Consider the following 15073-nt stretch of genomic DNA (forward strand, 5'->3'; position numbering starts at 1 on the left):
TATACAGGGTTGCATGGCCAGCAACATAGTGACAGTGATTGTGATCAATCTGTAGCAAAGGAAATAAGGTCCTTCTCAGAAAAAAAGGATGGACATATGAGGAAAACAAATACTAGTTTTTACTTGGGCTTTATTCTAAATAATTTTGATTTTTATTTTTAAGAGTGAGAGTTAAAGTTAATCATTTGATCTGGCAAGTGCTCCATTTATTTATGTATTTATTCCAAGATACATAGGGTGAATGCCAGTATGGTGTGTGTGTGTGTGTGTGTGCGCGCGCGCATGCATCGGCACAGAAGGAAAGCCACTCCTCCTCTAGCCTGCAGGTGAAGAGAAATGGTTCTGATGCTGATTTGGTGGTCATGTTTCTCAGCCATGCCATTACAGATCTGTTAGGAAATTGGTCATAACAGAGAAGGTAAAAATAAAAAGTACAGATTGGTTGGAACAATTTATTTCATTTCACCAATCATCGAAAACTCTGGTAATTGTCTTTCACAATTGGAGCTGTAAATGTATCACGAGTGAACAAAATGTAACCTTTGCAGCATCTCCTGTATTCTGCATTTTTGCCCCATTTTTAGGTCTGAAAAAACACGCTTCAGGATTTGCCACATTGAGCTGGTTTTTTGTGTTTGTTTTTTTCCAAAATGGGTTGGAATATTTACAGGATTAATTTTTAAATAAATAAGTTTATTCAGTAAACCAAAGGTCATGTATTTCTCTAATCTTAAAGCACATAACCTGGACTTTTTTTTTCCCCTCAGCAGGACACTTCAACTGTGGAAGTAGAAAAATGATATTTTACTTGTCAGTGCTATTTTCTCCCTTCAAATTCTTTTAAATGAAATTATTCCAGGGGAAATATGTGACAGATCTGTAGTTTCAAGTCTTGTAATTATTAATGTTAAGCAATGCATTATTAACTCCAACCTTTGTATGAATGAGATTTACAGGCATTTTGAAGCAATCTGTTTTCTTCTGTTATTAAATTTTAGAGACCGAAGAAACCACCACCCCCATCAGCTCCTGTCATCAAACAAGGATCAGGTAAGGTGCAGCTGAGTTTGTACAGCACATGTCAGTGAGCATAAATTACATGTATTCAAATTTATATAGAATTAATCTGTATCAAAATTGATAAGCAGGAGGTGTCTAGACAACAATTAATAAATCAGAATCAAATTTTGAAAAGATGGTAACTCTGAAAGACCGTAGTGTGCTTTTTAAATGTATTGCAGGCAAATATTTTATTTTGTCTCCTTAAATATGTTAATTTGGAGTGAGTGTGATACTTCAGTTTTGAAAAGTTCTCCAGTTCCACTCCTTGACTGAGGTTGATTGTGCGCGTGTCTTTGCAGTGTAGAGCCAATATGTTGGAGTCTAATAATACCTGCAGGAGGAAACGGCATTTACTTTACACCTACAGATCTGATTTATTCTAGAGATAAAGAGCTTTTTTGCATATCTGTGAGAAGGTGTCAGAGAACTTGGCTGTAATACAGTGGCCCCATCTGAGTTGCCTCTAAATCTTGCAGATCTGTATGAATGCTGGAGCCAGCTGTCTGTCTCCAAGTTCTATGCCATAGTTAGATTCTTGGTTTTCAGTACTTTATAGCCATCAGTATAAAGCTTAAAGGAGTTAGCCTGAATCTGGTTATGTAGATAATGGTGTTTAAAATATATCAAGGGGCTGATTATGTTTTCCAAAAAGATGAGTGCTAGCAAAGCTGGTTTGGGAATATGTTAGACTGAATTGTACATAAATACTGAGGGCTGAAGCCACTTTTATTTGTAGTTTTAAAATGAACTCTCGATACACATTTTCAAAAGTGCCTCCATGATTTATTTTTTCCTTTAAACTTAGAAACAGTTAAAATGTCTACGCACTTGACAGTTCTGACCTCAGAAACCAAATTCCTGTTCCATTCATGTAAAAATCACAAATCAGAAGGCATGGGCTGCTCTCAGAGTTTTCATTTGTATTGCAGTTGTGCCACATAACTGTGGCTGGAATTCTTTAATCCCTTAACTCTTTTGTTAAAATTCTGCAGCAGCACTACCGCTTCCCCCACCGTTGGCACATGTTAAAAAAACAAAACACATCCAATCTAGCCAGATTATTTTTCTTGTCACTGTGGTCTGTTCCAGCTTTCAGTGCTTTAAAAAGTAAATTTCCCTCTCCTAGAGTCTTGATCTGTTAATAGATGAACAAATTACACCAGTGTACAATTTACTGTGAATCAATAGGCTATAATTTAACTAGTTCAGATTTCTCAAACAGTTTTTTGGCTATAGAATCATGACTATAAATATTTGGTTTGCTTATTGACAGCCATGGTTTGTTCTTCGCTCTGTCTTGAGACTCCTAAAAACATAGACTTGATTTAAGATCAGTAAGTGTCCAGAGAGAGCAGTATAACTTTGCCATCTAGTGGTGGTTGCATACTAAAGATGTCTTCGTGACAACTGAAGTTACAGTTTGACACGTGTTTTGGAAAAGCTCTATAAAACATTATGTTTCTTGCATTTTATACTGCTACCATTAGAGAATACTACTCGTGATATCTTCATACCTGTTTGCATCCAGCGCATTAGCTGTGTCACCATAGCAGGATAAAGTGCCCATTTTCAGAAGGAAAAATGGATGCATAAAGGATGCAGACAATTTCATTAAGGTCATCGAAGTCTATGGCAAAGCCGAGGCTATTGCTGTTCATTGTTTTCATACTTAGTCTTTGACAAGTCTTGGCTGATTATGCACAAGAGTTTCTTGTGATATGTACTTAGAGGTGAAAATCAGCCCATGTTTATTACCATCCAAACATCCTCTACTTTGTCAAATTATCACTTTACCAAGATAACATTGTATTGTACCACATCCCCATGTCAGGCCTTACTGTTGACTGTAGGTAACCATTTCCAGTAGCGTTTCTGCATATTTAACCACCTGCCTAGACCATGTCCTGTGCAACGTGCTCTAGGTGAGCCTGCTTTATCAGGAGGGTTGGACTGGATGATCTCCCGAGGTCCCTTCCAACCCTTGCCATTCTGTGATTCTGTAGTGTGATGAATAAATTGAGAATTGTCAGTTGCAGCCCAAATAATTAAATATCAGAATTTTCTGATGCAGAGCATAAAATCATAGCAGAGAATTAGAACTGGTCTTTGTAGCACAAGGTGTACATATGCAAAGGAGGTGTCTAGTTTACATTATAGTACAGCTGGAAGTTTGGCCGTATTTCCAAATTCTGCACAGCAGTAGACAGCCAGGGCCATCTGTGCTGGGCTACTTTACAAAGTAAGGTGAAAACTGGAGAACCAAATTTGGGAGCACAAGTCCTTCACGTAGCCGTTGAAAAGCAGCAGGCACTTCACTGGGTAGGTGGGAGAAGCCATACAACTGCATCTAGATGGAGGATGGGAATACTCCATTGAATCCCTCTGGGAGCTGGTATGGAGTTCACCAGAGCTTCCTTGCAAGTGACCTTCTCCTGGCAGCTAAGGCAGGATCATGGTGGCTGCCTGGGTACTGATCCATTTGGGGGTCACAACCCGTGCAAGGAGCACACCTGAGCCTGGGAGCTCCTAAGTGTTTGTAGCATTCCTCTGAGTCTTAACAATGACTGTTAATCTTACTGTAATTAGGTACATAGACTTGTGTCTCTTATTTTTCTTGAACACACTAGTATGTGCAAAATTATCAATATGTTGACTTGCGCTTTGCATAACTCGCATTTAGAAAGGCTTTAATTGGTTTCCAGCAACAGTTTCTCCTCTCAGGAGTGAAGTATTTTTCATAGAATCAGAGTCATTTAGGTTCGAAAAGACCCTTAAAATCATTGAGTCCAACTGTAAAATGGCAATTCAGTATTATTTATTGACATATGTGATACAGTGTTGCCTGTCCAACAGCACAGTTCTATAAAGAAACAATGGCCGGTGATCACCACTGATGAGCAATTTGCACTGATGAGTACTGATTTCTAGGAAACAGCTGCAGAAGAGAGTTGTGGCAGCACATTCAGAAAATGTAAATGTACGTGAGAACTGCATATAACAGAACAGATTGAAGCAAAAATTTGCCCTGTGTTCCCTGCCCTGCCTCCTCTGCTTTTCTTGGATGTCATAAACTGTAATTTTTATTGAAATACTAATAGTGTTACCTAAAGCGGTTTTCAACACTGCCAAGTTGAAATGGCATTAGCACCTAGTGGTTAGCCAGTGCAGCAAAGCCAATATCCAGTAAAGCATTTCTTATAATACGGGGACTGGAAGATTGCATCTTGCATGTGCCAGGAAATTTTTGCAAAATCTTCCCGTAGTTGGTGCCACAAATTCCCATATTCCTTACAGCAACAGAAGCCAGTGTGTCAGGGTCTCTAGTACAGAGGCAGAAGAAGGCAGAGTCTTACACCTCCAGGCCAAAAGTTGTCAATTAAAATATTTGTGCAGAATACTGTCAGTACTACTCTTCTCATCCTTCTAATATGTGGAAGTGAACAGCTAGTACTAGAGGTGAAGAAGAGGGAGGGTTTAACTTAATGTAAAATAAGCCCTGTATATTCATCTGTAGTAAGTATTCTCTTGGCAGAAATGCCCAATTAATTGATTTATTCCTAATGATTCTCCACACTGTTGAATTGCTCTTCAGTTAAGTATGTCTACAATGGTGAAGGATCTGTCCACATTTAAAAATCTGTAGTTACTGAATTTTTATTTTTATTTTTTTTCATGGAAGAGCCTATTCACTTGAGGTGCATGCTTTGGAAACTGTGAACTTGATTGTGAAAACATAAACACCTGATTGCTTTTTTGTCGTTATGGTGTAATCAAATACTTGAAACTGGTTTTATGTTCAGTTTTAGCACGACATTTTCAAATTGGAAAATGTAAAAAGCCTAAGAGATGGCAGGATTAAATCTTATGTGGCCGCATATGCTGGTCTGTTGGCTTGTTCAGAATTCTAAATTTTCATTTCTTTGACAGGTACCACAGATCGAAAGCATGAAATCAAAAAGGTACCTCCCGAAAGGCCAGAATGTCTTCCTAATCGAACAGAAGAAAAAGGTATGAAATGTGCTTTCCTGCCTGCTCTCTGCAGAGAGGCAGGGGGAAGTGGAACCGATGCACATCCTCACTTCCCAGTCCCCGCTGTCATTAAGTGTAGTGTTTGGATGTTTTTTTCTCACTCTGATAGCTCTGTGATGATACGCATTTTGGAAAGGATCTCGTTGCTTTTGCGCTAAATTCAGGGTATTCAATTGTACTAATCCAGAGCTGTTAAGTACTTGCAGCTTCAACTGAAGTCAAAAGGAGATACGCTCTCAATACATAAAATGCTGTCTAAAGCTCTGTGCTCAGTAAAACCCAGGTCCTTGATCGAGTATGATACCCCCGATTAGCGTGTACCTTTTTCTTAACATCTGTGTGCCTTGGTTCTCTAGTTAACAGCAGGGTTGGCGGTTTTTCCTGCATCACAGAGGGGGTTTGTGAAGATACAGTCATTAAGGCTGATGAATCACCCCATTATCGTAGTCACAGACAAAGTCATAGGCAAGCCTGTGAAGAAATGAAAAAATTCTGTCTGCAAAGCCAGGTTTGAACATTGCAAGAAACAGGGCACAGTACCACACAGAGCAGTGACGAGCAAATCAAACCTTGCATGGTTTCATTGTGTTCATTATGCGTTCTGAATAGTTTGGGGAAAATAGTTACATTGATTTTCTGATCGAAGGTGGTGTCAAGGTTCATACGTTGAAGTTAGATTGTGCAGGCAAGTTTGTTTGTGGGATTTCTTATCTTTTAAGTGTTCGAACTTGCAGTCTTTTAAAAGGCACGTGTAGGCACATGACTAAATGTAAAATAAGCAGTTATAATTGAGTGCCAGAACATTCAGACTTTGCACCAAGATCTGTTTCTGTATATATGTCTTAGAGATCTGACAGGTGGTATAGCGCTTCCGTCTCCGTATGTTTACTTTTGGTTATGTGTGCTACTTCCTGTGGTTACCTCAGCAATAAAGGCCTTTGCTTTCCACTTTCCACTTGATTTACAAAGTCAACTGCCAAAATGGTGGAGGAAGTTTAAATATGTTACTGTCCCAGGATATAAATACCTGTAACTTTTCTAAATGTTGGAAAGAGGCCATAGGAGTCATGCCTACATTTCTGGAGTACCAGGGAGGGGCAGGAATTACTCGGTGTGGTGTGGCAGCAGGGGTGGCACAGGAACGTTCCTTACGCTGTGTGTCGGTATGCTGCCTATCCCCTCCCTCATACATAGTTTAGATTCTTGGACACTGATGCAGTATAAATTGTCATAGGAGTAAGCGTGTAAAAATTACGCAATATGCTGGAAAAGCTTCAATGTTACAGAGGACCCAATGATTGCATCAACTGAAAGTGTACTGAAAAAGGGTCATTTCCTGGACTATTCCAAATCTAATCTGGATTGTGTTTCTGGTGATTTATTCCATGGTGCTCTCAGACTGAGACCTAGAACCCATTAAGCAATACCCTGTAACATTCCCAATACCTCTTGTGTGTATACAGAGGTGTAATATTCACAACATATCACAGACAACGCTGTCAAGGGCAGTGGAGTGTCGACATAGTAGGATACAGAGAGCAAAACTTTGGTCCCTTTGAGAGTTTTGTCCTTTCTTGGAGAAGAGTCAGGTTTCCTATGGTGTAGCAAACGTGTTTGCGTTTGTTTTGTATTATGAATTTGGAGCATATTATTTGCAAGAGTTATTCATGTGTATTGCGCTTTACATACTCAAGACATTGCGTGTTTGGCATTGGATATTAGTATTGTGGCACTTCGTAACTATGCATAATCAGTTCTGCAGATGAACCATTCTTTCACTGGCAAGCTGAAAAATTCAGCTGTAAGTCTGTTCTTAAAAACCTAAATAAAAGGTTCCAAGGGGTTTACATCCTGCCAAACATCACTAAATTTTAATGCTTATATTTTCATTTAACTGTAGTTCACTTGAAACACACTTATTTTTTCCCCCAGAAATGGTATTGCTCTGTTTGTTCAAGAGATATTAAGAATAACCAGCATAATTATCTTTGTGACCTGCTAACTTAATATTGTTTCATATTAGAATTTGATATAAGCTGTGCTTATGGGAAATCGTTCCATATGGTATGTAATTTTTTGCCATTGTTTTTTTTTTTTTTTACACTCAGAAATCAGTAAGTTACTAAAATAAAAAATAGCATTCCCATTCAGACACAGCACACACATTTCAGCCATGAGGAATTACAGGCAGAACAGTCAGGCGGGGCAAACAGCTGGTTTGTGGTAAACATGTTATTTCAAATAAAGAATTATTTAGACCAGAAGTGGAAGGGAGATAAGCTTTTTCTTTGTATACAACATATTTGCAGTTGAAGATTTCTTGCTTAATTGTAGACCTGTGAGTGCAAATGAATTCCACTTAATAATATCAGTGTTCTTTTTTTCTGGAAATAATTGATTTAAAGAAAGATCAGAGAGAGAGCAAAAACAGTTAGACTTGCAGAAGCCTTCAGTTCCTGCTATACCTCCGAAGAAACCTCGGCCACCCAAAGCAAACTCTGTGAATAGACCTGGTACCTTGCCCCCGAGACGACCAGAAAGACCAGTTGTGCCTGTGACTCATGCAAGGTAAGGTATTGTTTTTCCTCTGTCCAGTACTTTTGGGATTAGTGGAAAAAAAACACATTTAAGGAATTTAGATTTTACAGTTAATGTCACAATTTAAACTGCATTTAAAGAGTCAAAAAAAAAAAAAAAGGAAAAACCTTCTAGTCAGCTGGCTGGATCATAACTATCTTCTCAAAAGCAACAGGCTTAGAATGTTCATTACTACTGATGAACACACTGTTACTGCAACATCGTAGTTTCCACTGCAGAATATGTGGGAAATATCTGCATCAGTATGCTGCGCGGATGTTGACTTTCTTCATTTACCTCAAATTATTCCAGCTTAGCCGGGGCACTAAGTCAGTGCAAAGGCTTGGGTTGTCTTGAGGAACAGCACTAGACAATGCGCATTTCAGATACTGTCAGCTTGGTTTCAGTCTGTTTTCTCCAATCATTTTGCATCCATTTTTAGCAAAATACATGTGCCTTCATAGAATGTTCTTTAAGCTGGTGCCGCTGCAGAATACTGCTGTCAAGGATGCATGCTCTGATGTTGGTTGTTACTCTGTAGTTACGTGATGCTCTTTATCAGAGGTGGTTACAGCCTTTGAGAAGCACTGAGAGATTGGACTTGCCTACGCAAGTCCATTTAATTGCTGCCAGAGCTTGGAAAAGCAGAGGTTGCAGAAATCAAAGGCCTCACCCTAATCAAGTCTTCGTGGCCACATTAGTCATCAGCATCTGGGTTGTGCACTGTAGAGTGCCTTTATGCATCGTGGATAGAAATAGGTGAAAACCAGAAAAAAACAGTTGCCTAAAACAGGCAAACTGCACATCTTGCAGAAATACTAGAATATAGGCATAAAAATAATTTTACTATTGTACTGTTAGAAAAATTAGCTTCCATTGAACTACTGGAGTTCAAGTATACTAATGGTGAATTAAATACCAGAATGGAGTGTAAGGTAGAGTGGAATAAAATAGAAATCCTAGACATTGATTCTCCTCATTCCTCCACATATGGTTCATTAAACAACTGCTCCCGGTGTGAAATCTGAGATACATAAAATAAAAAAATGGTGCCTGCCTTGTGCTGCCAGTTTCATCTTACTGAAGTGCTTTGGCTGTGCATCTCTTGAGAACTTACCCTTCTATCCAGGTGCTACTGCCACAGCTTCATTTGGACTCCTTGGCTTTGAACATGCTTGCCCAGTTGTTCCAAAATATAGTCCACACCTGCTGGTCACTTAGGCATGCTTGGAGAAGCAAGTATTTGCTATGACCTTTAGATTTAGCGAAGTGATGCCTTCTTGGCAAGACCAATACATAACCTAGCGTTCAGCTCACTAGCTAGGCATGCAACATGGTAGCTATTCTTTTGTTCTATCCTTTGCCTGGAATATTTCAAACATACTATAAATATTTTGAACATTTAGAGTTGTGGAGGGGTGTTTTATTGGTCTTCTGTTTTCCTTTTTCTAAGTATAAAATTGTATAAAGAAACCATGCATTTTTAAAGATACTTCAGTTTTCATGTTAACAACGTGACAAAGCAGATCTAAACAGTAACTCTGTTATGTTCTTAATTGTCCAAACTCTGCTATGTCTAGCACAGAAAAAAATGCTGAAGGAATATTACTTATAACAGTAGGTAGATTAAAACGTGGAAGGTGATGATGATGCATGTTGGTGATCACAGTGCTAGCAGTTTCCCTATGGATTTCTTGATCAGCTAATTCAAATTAATGGATTTAGCTCATATAGATGTTCTGCCTGGTAAGCTATAACTTGTAAGGGTGTCTTATAGGAAGAGGGCAGAAAGTTCACATCATGAAGTAATCCATGGAATAGACTTTGAATTACTTGAATAATTAAGAAATGTGAAACTTCAAGTGGAAGCGGTCACTTCAATACAGGCATTTTGTTTTTAAATCAGTTCAGTTTAATAAGATAGTAAATATTTTCAAGACCTGCTGGTATCCGTTTCCAGAATCTGAAAAACCTAAGGCAATTAGAATAAAAATTGAACCAGCAGAATTTTTGCTGACCTGTCATGTTTTAACCCCAGTGGGCAGCTCAGCTCCCCCCAGCCACTCACTCACTCCCCTGCAGTGGGAAGGGGGAGAGAATCAGAAGGGCAAAAGTGCAAAAACTCATGGATTGAGATAAAGACAGTTTAACAGATAAAGCAAATGCTGCGTGCACAAGCAAAGCAAAGCAAGAAATTCATTCCCCACTTCCCATGGGCAGGCAGGTACTCAGCCATCCCCAGGAAAGCAGGGCTCCATCACGCATAACGGTGACTTGGGGAGACAAACGCCATCACTCCAAATATCCCCCTTCTTTCCTTCTTCTTCCCCCAGCTCCATATGCTGAGCATGACATCTATGGTGTGGGATGTCCCTTTGGCCAGTTGGGGTCAGCTGTCCTGGCTGTGTCCCCTCCCAGCTTCTTGTGCAGCCCCAGCCTCCTCGCTGGTGGTGAGGTGAGGAGCAGAGAAGGCCTTGAGGCTGTGCAAGCCCTGCTCAGCAATAGCTAAAACATCTGGGTGTTATCAACACTATTGTGGTCACAAATCCAAAACACAGCCCCATCGGGGCTGCTATAAAGAAAATTAACTCTATCCAGCCCAAACCAGTACATGATCCTAGGGGGGAAAATTGCTGTAGCTATGAAGTAAATCCCATGAGATTTCCATGGCTGCTGGTTAGCTGAAGAGGGTTTTTTTCTGTTCGGAGTAAGTGGCTTGTATCTTATGCATCTCACTGACTTTTTGTGGTGATGATTGTTTTTCCATTTAAATATAATCCTCCTTCCTTGGAGGCAGCTTAGGGCTTCAAGGGCAATAGGAGAGGCAAAACCCACATGGGACAGAATAGCTGTCACTTTGCTCCAAAGGCATCACAGCTTATTTAGACATACCTGTGATTATACAATTTACCGATGAGTCAATTCTCTGGAGTAGGCAAGCCATAAAGACCTACAGAAAGTGCATTTTTACAATCAGTCCAAACCAATCTGTGTCCATGCTGCTGCTAACAGGGGCAGGTTCCCTCTCCTGGCAGCCCGTTCCTGCAGCCTCCCTTATGTTAGCACCAGCATTTGTGCAGCCGTTCAGCCATATGGGTCAGGGAGCTGCTCCAGATGGCAATTAATCAGTTTGCAGTGGGATTTCCATTAGTGAGGAGTTTATTTCAGGCTGATCATCTGTCTGATAGAGCTGACAGCCTATCTGCATGGGCACAAGCAGAGGGAGGGAGACGCTGTGACCAAGAAGGGATGGCTCCACTCCTTTGACAACTGTACAGACGTAGATTGGCTTAGTAAGCCTGTTAATTCTTTTGACAACAGAGTTGGGGTTTTTTTGTGGGCTTGATGTCATATACCTTGGTATCTTTTGTAGTCAAATGGTAAATGTTGTGACTTTCAGCCCAAAATCACACCATCCTAAGAATCTCCTCCAAAACTCTACTCACACATTTCCTAGGGCGCTTCCAACTCACGTGGTGCTCTCAGTTTGCTGGCAAATATATGGGTGCAAAGTATGCAGTCAGATGCTCATTGGCCTGTCAGCCAAGAAATTATGTTGCTTCTTACAGATTTACAAATACATAAGGATTTTTTTTTTTTTAAAAAGATAAGAAGACTAATTGATCAGGTAGATCACTTGGGGAATACCCTTATTTATTACCTCACCAATTAATACATTTTTCTAGGAGTGTGTCAGATTTCTTCTCTTTCCTTCCTGGTGCAGACTGCCTGTCATGTTGATAGCTGTGTAGGACTAGTTTGTTTTTCAGGTCATGAACTGGTTGTCTGTCTTTTTTAGTTCATAGAATACTTGTCACCCTACCACAGTGTTTAACTGGATATGTGTTCACTTTATCTGTGACTTCCCTCGGTTTTTAACACAAACTTTCAGGCTCTTTATCACAGCTTTCCTGAAGTCTGAAATAGGGTTTCCAGCCACTTTGTGTTTTGCTCGTAAACTGCTGCCATGAGTTGAGGTTCAGGCCATCTGTCATCAGCTTACGGCATCAAAAGCAGAGACAAATGAAAAAAGTCAATGAGATTCAGGAGCTCGCTGTATATTTTACTGGCAGTGGCTAATTATTGCTGTTCATAGAAATGCACATCTGCCTGGGTTGTTTTGGGGACAGATCTATATTTTTACCCATAATTGGGGTACCTTACGTACATCGTAATGGTTACAGTGCTATGCTGGGAACAGTCATTGTGGAAGAACTCCAGTATTTGTTAGGTGACCTGGTAATGATGGCAAGTACAATTTATTGCATTAAATGTACAGTTGTTATCACCATAAATGTCGCAGGGATTTGTTGGTGTGACCTGTGCAGTGCTGAGTAACTCGCCTACCACTGGCCCTTTTTTAATTAAATGTTTAAATAGTCAGATTATTTTAGTAAACTTAAGTAGTTGTGGGATATAAAGTTCTACAAAGAAAGAATAATCATGTTGCTTATGTTTGATCTCCTGTTTGATTTAAAAATAGTTCCTCTGTTTGAAGAATCAGAACTCTTGACACTTGCCTATTCCAAAGACATTTTCAGACAGACTAGATGACCTTGGTTCTTTGTACCTGTGGAAACAATATTCATAGTCTAATCTCATAAGCAACATGCAAAAATAAAGATAGATCTTCTTTTGGTGGAAGAGCTGCATTTATGAGTAAATACTAGGAACCGCTGGAATGCACCATGCTAGCTTGATGGTCTCTCCCTTTCTGCAGTATTCTAGATTGTCCATTGCTATAGTTTATGCAAGCCAATTAATTAGAAAAAAATGACAAATGAGGTGTTGAAGAATGTCCCTTTGCCCTTAGGTTTCCTTCACGTTGAGATGCTGTGAACATCTGAAGAATTATTCCGGACACTACGGTGTCTAAAATAGGCTTTTTTGACAGGTGTTAAGGAGAAATGAGATAAGGTTAATCCATACAGCATGTCTACTTACTGGAGATTGCCTCTCTGACACATTGCTATTAGTCTGGTGCTACAAAGGAAGAATATTTTGCTCTCTCGTTATTAATTGCAAGTTAGCTATCAATTTACTGTAACCCACACAAAAACTCCAATAAAATATCTCCTCTTCTTGATCCAAATGCAGGAGCGATAGTCCAAAAGTGGAATTAGTGGGCAGTACAGTATCCGGCACTCTAGAGAAAGACTCCTCTGAAAGAAGCAATGACATCGGTAAGTTATAGTGCTTTTTATAGTTTGCCTAAGAAATTCATAGTGTAAATTTCTGCTTTTTAGTGACTTTGTTATAATCCAAAAGGCAGATTGAGGGTTTGGCAATAAATGTGAGTGCACTTAGATCAAATTTTAACTGCAGGCTTAAAGGATCATTTCTGCCTTACTTAAAAAAGTTTTGTTGGGGTTTTCTGTTTAAAAAAATTCTTCAAAAGGAAGTGTGGAATGGTGAGCTATTTTGAATAGGAGGGCTTTGTTATTTCTGTTTAAAAGTCTGAAACGTGTGAGAAGGCCAACGATAATAAGTCTTACTAGTTTAACGGATGTAATGTTAGTGTGGCCATATTTTTAACGCTGCAAAAGATTGTGGGTTTGGTGCAGTTAGTAATCTTTACACTTCCCAATGCAAAAGAATAGAGAGCCATTTCAGGCCAATTTGAATAAAGTTTCCTGCAAACACCCATTAAAAGCAGTCTGCATTCCTCTAGAACGTACTAATTTGTGTTCCTGCAACACAAGCAGTTTAATCGGGAAACCACCTGGAAAGGCGTAACGCTAGGTTATTTTCCTGTCTTCTCTCAGCCTCCTTCCTTCCCAAGCTGGCAGCGCCGGTGAGGTGTTTGCTGGGGCGGGTGCTGCAGTAAGCGGCACCGGGAAAGCAAGGTGCTCTGACTCTTGTCCCAGGGCTGCAAGCCGGAGCCGCGACAGCCATCTTCTACCTCTACTTAGAAAGACGGCGGCGGCAGCTGCTGCTGTCGCTCTCCTCCGCAGTCGCAGCTGTGCCGCGAGTGACCCGGTTTTGTAAAAGGCAGAACCAGGGTACCCTGAGCGTGTGAGCATTCCTACCTTTCACTGGTGGCATTACATGTTATTTCGGTGTGGTGGTTTCTACCCAGGCTGCTTCATTAGGAAAACTTCTGTAAAATAGTATACTTTCAACAGCCAAACCTGCCTTCTCTTCAGACTTGAAAGGAGAGCTTGAAGTTATAGATGGATTTTAATTGCAATGTAACAATGAAAGGCTAAATTGATTTCACATAGGTTTATGAGCTTCTCAGCATCTGTGTGTCTGCTTTTTTTTTTACCTGCTGCTGTTGCTATGGTTTATGATAGGAACATTCTTCTGGAGAAGCAAGTACTGTGTTTTTTCCAGATTTTCACTGGGGTTAAGCATAGGAAGTTAGAAGCTTGTGATAAATTGCATGAACGTTTTTATGGTAGAGATTAATATAAAGGAATGGGATTGAAATGCAGTCAAATGCTGCCATTTAGAGTCTGTTACTCACGTTTACAAATTTGCTTCAAAGCACATAAGCTGTTGCTTACTTGAAAGAGAAAGCAAATAGCATACAGTGGTCTGATGGAAGTAAACTTTTATAATCCTTGTGCTGATTTCCTTGGAATCACTCTCAGGATAAAAGCTTAGAGTGCTTTCTATTTTTCTGAGGTTTTTTTAACAACCTATAAAAAGCTAGGTGGAAATTTGATTTGTAATAATTTTTATTCATTTCCAGAACTTAGGTGGGGGTTTTTGTGTTGCTTTTTTAAAATGGAGAATAGGAGCCCACAAGAGTCCATAAACCAAACCACATACACAAGTCGCAAAGGGCTTAACTGATGACCTCCTGTTACCACTAACAAGGGGAACCTCTTGAGCCCAAGGATAAAATAGCGTGAATACTTAGATGAGTATAACATGATAGGGTCAAACCAGAATGGCATTTACAAGGGCAAATCATGTCATTCTAGCCTGTTAGACACTCATGAAAAGAAAAAAAGAAATAAATTACGATTTCAGAATGAAAGCGGACCCAAAGTTCATAACTGATATGAATTTTCAGGAGGCTTTTGACAGCTCATGTAAAATACTGTTAAAGAAATAAACAGTCTTTTAAGAGAGGGTAGAGCAATAAATTAAAATTTAATAAGCCAAAGCAACTCACAGTGGATTAATGTCTTTTACTATGAGGAGAGGTTTGGAGTTCAGGGCAGTTTATGGGACAGTGTAATTGGAAAGATTTGTGGTAGAAGTGTTAAATTTTTTTTATTTATTTATGAAGAGAACAATGGGTTGGAGAAATCTTGTGGCTAAATGAGTTATTAGTAAGAATGATGGATGAGCAAGAGGAGTTGTCCCAGTGTATTCCAAACCACTGATGGACCAGGCAGTGTGAGTCCAGATAATATTTAACTGTGGTATGCGTTACCAGTGTTGCCCCAGT

The 15073-nt window shown here is 39.6% G+C and overlaps 1 protein-coding gene across 2 annotated transcripts in view; it reads left to right on the plus strand.

Annotated features, from left to right (window-relative positions):
• SH3KBP1 (SH3 domain containing kinase binding protein 1) overlaps positions 1-15073 on the plus strand; it is a 207507-nt gene that overhangs the window by 174543 nt on the left and 17891 nt on the right. For both annotated transcript variants that reach the window (XM_009648800.2, XM_035888576.1), the window contains exons 9-12: positions 999-1050; positions 4990-5070; positions 7497-7659; positions 12766-12851. In XM_009648800.2, coding sequence (XP_009647095.1) covers positions 999-1050; positions 4990-5070; positions 7497-7659; positions 12766-12851 — 382 coding nt within the window. The remainder of the gene's footprint in view (positions 1-998; positions 1051-4989; positions 5071-7496; positions 7660-12765; positions 12852-15073) is intronic.

The sequence above is a fragment of the Egretta garzetta genome, unplaced genomic scaffold (assembly GCF_000687185.1).
Source record: "Egretta garzetta isolate BGI_Z169 unplaced genomic scaffold, ASM68718v1 scaffold111, whole genome shotgun sequence".
Lineage (NCBI taxonomy): Eukaryota > Metazoa > Chordata > Aves > Pelecaniformes > Ardeidae > Egretta > Egretta garzetta.